Raw genomic sequence first — 6,600 nt, 5'->3', positions numbered from 1 at the left:
AAGTGAAGACTTTAAATAGAAAAAGTTCAACAGAAATATGTATCCTAATGGTGTTACTAGAATAGTGAATACAACTGGATTATGCTTGTGTATTTTCACCTTCTCATCAAAAGCATAATTACAAATAATATTCAAAATGTCTACAGTGCAAAATTAAGAGAACACCCCACAATAGAAAAAATATGAAAACCAAAACCTCAAACCAAAAGACCTGACATAGTTGTTGCCATTTCCTTTAAAAGGTTTGTCATTGTTTTGCTGATGATTACAACGGAATAGCCTAGAACACTGTGAAAATCGAAGATGAGTCACTTATCACAAGCAAACAGTGGAAGCTGTAAGTTTCTTCAATGTGTTCAACGGTTTTCAATATCAGGATCAACTTGATTGCTTAAATCAAGCTAAACCATGTGCAGCAACCCCCCCCCCCCCCCTCTTATTTATATAAACCTTTCATTTATTCCAGGAAGTCCCATTGAGGTCAGAAGACCTATTTAACGCAGCCTGGAAATTGTTCAATCCAATATCTATCATCTGCCAACATCACTTAAGTCTGTTTATTTGGAAAAATAAATTTGTCCCTGAGCAACAGCACTTTGTATAGAACATTCACCGTAGTAATAATGCTTGTTTCCATCCCCTCAAGGGTTGGCAGTTATTTACCAATCCAGAATAAGAATGATTCACCCACTTCGTGTTTGAACATATGGACGGTATTGTTCGACTTTGGGTGGGGAACACCATGTGAAGCATAATAACACCATAAAAAGGGACACAAGTCAGTTCCAGGTGAAAGAACAGACAAAGCTTGAAAATCTGAATTTCACACCTCATACACATGATCATATTTGTTCAGTTCACAAGGCAACTTTTCTAGTCACCTGTTCAATAAATCTGATATTTTTCCTATGACTCATTTGTAAAAGTTTCCATGATTTAAAAAATGTACAGATTCATGGAATGTACCTTTTAACATTTTATAGCCACACCCTTGGAATCAGACGTGAAGCCAGACAAACAGAAAGACACATCCTTCAGGGATGAGTACATTCCTGATAAGGGAAAAAAGGTGCCTAAGGGCTATGAGTTTTGTACTGTTTGAAAATGGCTGCCACACCCTTACAGTGTCATGCTCTGACACGGTGATCAGACCGACTGAGGTGTGCACTAGTCACACACACGCGCCCTAACAGCCGCACCCTTCCCGCTAGCACAGGACCCTGTCAACACCACACCCTCCGCACATACACACACAAACACACAGGAGCGGTGATTTGTTAGGGCCCCTTCCTGCATGTACAGAAATAATTCTAAAAGCAAAACATGACACAAAAGACCAATTTCAATAAAAAAATGTAGCAGTTCAATAGACATTTCTGATCGTGTCAATTCAACGTGCAGTCAAAACGTGTTTGCTAAACTCGCTTGGAGAGTGAAGGGGATTTTTTGGGGATCATGAATGCAGCAGTGGAAGGGTTGCATCTTATTTCTGCGAATACACTGGCATGTTTCACTGCACAGACAAGGAACATTGTGGCATCAATAGGCATTCATTAAAAGTACATATTTTAATGCATACCCGTTTCTGAAATCTCATCCATTTATTTTAAAGTCATTTCAAGATCATCATCAAATAATGATTTATCAAACAGTGTTTCACAATCCCTACGAGGCAAAAAAAAAAAACATATACTGAAATATATTTTCCTGAACGTCCTAAAGACTAAATAACCTCAAGATTAAACAGAGATAAAAATAAGAGATTAATAAGAAATTGTATATATTTCAGCAAATGCAACGTACAGAAAGAACCCTGAGGCAGCATGACATTAACATAATCACACGTCAACGGAAGCAATTCCTGTCATATTTGTTTTATTATTTAAAATGTTACGATTGGATTTACAGGCAATTGGGTCACAAACAGGGTTTTCTCGGGTCCTCACAAATTAAACGTTGCAGTGAATTGGTGCCTTTGTATTATATTGTACAACAGAACATGCCCTCCATAGCCAAATGACCACAACAAGATTGTGCAACACATACATATCATCATCTACTGCAACAAAATAATACAAATACTTGAGACATTATAAATTAGAAATACTGTTTTATACATCAAACAGTATGTGCTGCACATTCTTCCACAGCAGTGTGGTAGCCTGGAGGGTTAAGAGACGGCAGAAGATGGTTCAATGCAGTGTACATCGTTTTAGCCGCTGCCACATCTATATAATTGTGGGTAAAAGGTTAGCTAACAACTATCCATCAAATAACATGATAGAAGGCAGGCTAAGGAAAGGAGTGAGTATTGGTGTATTGAGGATGAGAGCTGTTGAATGGGAAGGATGAGTGGTCTCCAGGTTATAACCTATTCATTCACTGTATCGCGGCTGGCTGGCTGGCTGATGTTCTGGACCCATCAACAAAATCCCTGCTGTTCTACTGAAATGCGAGGACACCGAGTAGCGAAAGTGTGAGGAGACAATTATGTGTGAAAAGAATGTTTGTCTGAAACGTAATGTGTGCGATAATCGTGACGCCCTCGTTAGGAACTAAGTGATGTGAATATTGACCACATATGAAGACACAACACTAAATGGTGAACTATTATTTTCTTGGGAGTCGATTTAAATTCAGTAAAATGAAACGATAGGCTTAATGTAGACCGATGGCTTCTTTAGGGCCATCCCTCACACAGTCCTGAAGTTATCAGTCAAGGATAAAGGTGTTTTCAAAGCATTGTTTTGATCTCGTTTTAAAAGCATTCATCAATTAATTGGTGACCACCCACAGATAATTAAACACAAATTAATAATGGCAGAGCTATGAGGCAACACCGAGCCATGTACACAAGCAAGCATATTATACCACAGAACTTATCATATATATTTATATATTATGTGGAGGTTTGTTGATTTTTTGCGATAGAACCTATACGAGGTGGCCGCTGGGTCTTGGGTTTAACAATCAGCCAGCCCTGAATCATTTAAGCATATATTTACACATAATATTTCCTCACTCTATATCATAATAAAAAACATTCACACAAAAATATAACATTTGAAATAATTATTAGCACCAGTGTATCAGATAAAGTCTTGCTACGCAAAATGTACAAAGTTGCATAGTGTAGAATTTTGTCTTAAAAAATATTAATGTGTGATTTGCAATACACCTGTTTTAAGCAGCAGCTTAGGGAGGAAAAAACATCAGACAAAAAACAAGATTTGTAGTGTTAATTATATATATATATATTTTTACATACAATTATATTTAACCATATGGTTTCACTGGGCGGTAGAGGACAGTCTCAAATGTCAAAAATATCAGAGTCATTTTAAAGACCCACTTGCTGGTTTCATTTAACAGCTTTTCAGTTGTGCATGCCCACATGAAAAAATACTAAGGTATACTATCGTTAAATACTATAGTATTCCCTGTAGTGTTTTTGGAGACTTTACTGTAGTATTCAGTGGAGTGAAAAAAAATACTGTAGTGAAAAGTGAATGTAGTGTAAAAATACAGTCAATACTGTAGTATTTACTGTAGTTTTGCAGACATGATTGTAGTATACTGTAGTATTTACTGTTCATAGTAAACAGTCTAGTAAGAAAAAACTAGTATATATTATAGTAATTACTGTAGTGTTTTTTCGGACTGTAGTATTTACTGTAGGGTTTTTAGCGGAAATAACTGTAGTATTTACTATAATGTTTTTGTTTTATTATCTTTGACATGATATCCTTGAGGAAACCTACTTGGAAAAATACACAAAAGAAAATGTACCATACCTGTAGGTAGGTAGGACTGAGGTCTGAACAGACAGTTCAGAGCTTCTGCTCCTTTTTATAACCTGCAGGGAACACAATATATAATCTATACGATACCAAACGTAGGCTTGTAACTTATTGGTGCCACAAATTGGGATATGGGAATGGGCAGGGTAGACAAATTAAATCCTGTAATATATATACACTACAGTAATTACTGCAGTGTTTCTGTAGATATTACTGTAGTATTTTTGTGGTCCATAGTATACTGTAGTATTTACTATAGTATACTACACGATTCTATAATAAGTACTGCCAATGATCGTTATATACAACAGCAGCGTTTCCTAAACTCTGTCCTGGAGACTCCAAGGGGTGCATTTTTGTATTTTTGCCCTAGCACTACACAGCCGATTCAAATAATCCAAGCTTGATGAGTTGATTATTTTAATCAGCGGTGTTTGGGAAATGACAGAGGACAGAGTTTGGGAAATGCTGTAGTGCAATGTGTAGTATAGTATACTACAGTTTACTACAGAATTCTATACGAAGTACTGTAGTATTCTATAGTAAACTGTAGTATTATTTAATGTGGGTATGGAGCAGAATGTGCAGTAGAGTTGAATACTGTAAAAATGTGTAATTATAACAGGAATACTTTCTCCATGCAATATATGTAGCTTTGGAAGCGAATGAAGGCAAACAAAATGTATAAACTTGTGAGAATTCCTTCACTGCTTGTTTTTTAAACAAATGGTTGATAACACCAAGGATGGCACATATGTACTGGAAGTTGAAAAATGCCTATAGCTAAAAAGATCTCACAGACAAACCATTCCCAGCATGCCCTTCGGTCTAGAATGATGGGTAAGGATAACTTGTTAGATATCATATCAAATAAAACAAATGCTATATCATATGACATGCACCCATCTGAAAAGGCTGAGGACATTTCTCCTTGTTTTCTGTCGGGGGGGTTTAGGTTGTGATGAAACAAGACGGTGTAACGGTCCTCCACGTAGAAGTGTAGGAAGTCTGGAGGTGGTGCAGTCATGTGGGTTTTCATTACTCGGGAGCGAGGTATGCCACAACTCTCCTAACCTGCTGCACCGAAGGAGAATGGATGCATGTTTGTCGACTGCCCTTAGTTCATTTCACGTTTCTGCATGTCAAAGCGGCTTCTTCTCTTTCTTTAAAACCATGAAACTGAGCTTCTCTTGTAAAAAAAAAAGACAAACAAAGACAAAGCAAAGAAAAAAGAAAGAAAGAAAAAAAGGTTTTGGTAAAAAGGTGGCATTCTGCCCGAGTGTTAGACGTGGGAAGGAGCGGTACAGACGGGATATGAGGAAGGAGCGGTACAGACGGGATATGAGGAAGGAGCGGTACAGACGGGATATGAGGAAGGAGCGGTACAGACGGGATATGAGGAAGGAGCGGTACAGACGGGATATGAGGAAGGAGAGGTACAGACGGGATATGAGGAAGGAGCGGTACAGACGGGATATGAGGAAGGAGCGGTACAGACAGGATATGAGGAAGGAGCGGTACAGACGGGATATGAGGAAGGAGGGTACAGGTGGTGGAGAGAGGGGGGGTTAAGGTCGCTCTAGGGATGGGGTGTTGAAGCAGCCGTCAGGTAAAGTGTTCTTGATGTCGTTGAGGTTGGCGATGTCAGACCGGATCTCCCTGATCTGCCTGTCGTAGTCGGTGATCATCTCCTCCTGGCTCTTGGCCACATCATTCAGCTCCGCCAGCTTGCGGTCCAGGTCGCTGTTTGCCATTTTGTCCTTGGCCTGCTTCAGTGACCCCTCAATCAAGCCCAACTTGCTCAGGTCCACCTTGTCAATGTTGCCTGAACCGGGACAGAGGAGGTATAAGCTTTAGCTCAATGATATAAGACAGTCAGTAGTCATTTTGACTTGTGCAAGTAAAACACTGACTGATGGAATATTGTTTGGTTATACACAATGCACAAGCCAGAAACAATGATTACATAAAATGACAATACTTAATTATATCCCTGCTTGTATTCTTACCTCCACAAAAATAACCAGTTTGCTTAATCAAATACCATTCACTCACCCAGTGACTTGAGCAGGTCATTGATGGTGTTGAGAACGGTCCTGACAGCACTCTTGGCTTTGCGGGCGTTGTCCTCCGCTTCCTTCGCATTGTCCGATGCCTGAAATGCCAAAACAACATAGTTGACATGTCAGAGTCAGAATTTCAGACCACAACGAACAAAAACAGTTGTAAAACACTTGAGACTTCCTTAACCCTCAGCAGTGTTCATCCACTTCCTTTTCTTAATGTTTAGCCTCATTGTTTATTTTTTCTCTAAACAACTTTGACAAGAACTACAAACATTGAGCAACTCAAGCTCTGTGTAGACAGCTTCTATTCAAACATTCTCAGAGCTCTCTGGTTTCCAACCCAAAGAGATCTTCTAGGAATTCCTAAAAGTATTGGGTTCCTAAGGTTATGAGAATCTAATGACATCATGGGATTTAAACAACAGAGCCGCAGACAGAGAACATTACATCCCAAATGGCACCCTATTTCCCTATATGATACACTACCTTTGACGAGAGCCCTATTGGCCGTGGTCAAATGTAGTGCACTACACAGGGAATAGGCCATTTGGGATGCCGACCAGACAGACACGCACCATGCTAGCCATCATCATGTCCTGGTCGGCCTCAGCTTTCTTCTTGGCAAGCTCTGCCTCGGCTGCACTCAGCTGGTCCATCATGCCGTTCACCTCCCCATCCAGCATCATAGTGTCCTCAAAGGCCTTCTCTGCATCCGCCTTGGTCTTAGCAGAACC

General features: G+C 39.4%; 1 protein-coding gene across 1 annotated transcript in view; it reads right to left on the bottom strand.

Moving 5' to 3' along the window:
- Nucleotides 1-1,858: 1,858 nt before the first annotated feature.
- Nucleotides 1,859-6,600, bottom strand: part of lamc1 (laminin, gamma 1) — a 70,934-nt gene continuing 66,192 nt past the window's right edge. The window contains exons 26-28 of the mRNA XM_020462760.2: nucleotides 6,442-6,600; nucleotides 5,856-5,955; nucleotides 1,859-5,625 (exon numbers count right to left, since the gene is read on the bottom strand). Coding sequence (XP_020318349.1) covers nucleotides 5,369-5,625; nucleotides 5,856-5,955; nucleotides 6,442-6,600 — 516 coding nt within the window. The 3' untranslated portion in view covers nucleotides 1,859-5,368. The remainder of the gene's footprint in view (nucleotides 5,626-5,855; nucleotides 5,956-6,441) is intronic.

The sequence above is a fragment of the Oncorhynchus kisutch genome, linkage group LG27 (genome assembly GCF_002021735.2).
Source record: "Oncorhynchus kisutch isolate 150728-3 linkage group LG27, Okis_V2, whole genome shotgun sequence".
Classification (NCBI taxonomy): domain Eukaryota; kingdom Metazoa; phylum Chordata; class Actinopteri; order Salmoniformes; family Salmonidae; genus Oncorhynchus; species Oncorhynchus kisutch.
Note: the sequence above shows the minus strand (reverse complement) of the source record. Positions and strands in the feature narration are given on the sequence as shown.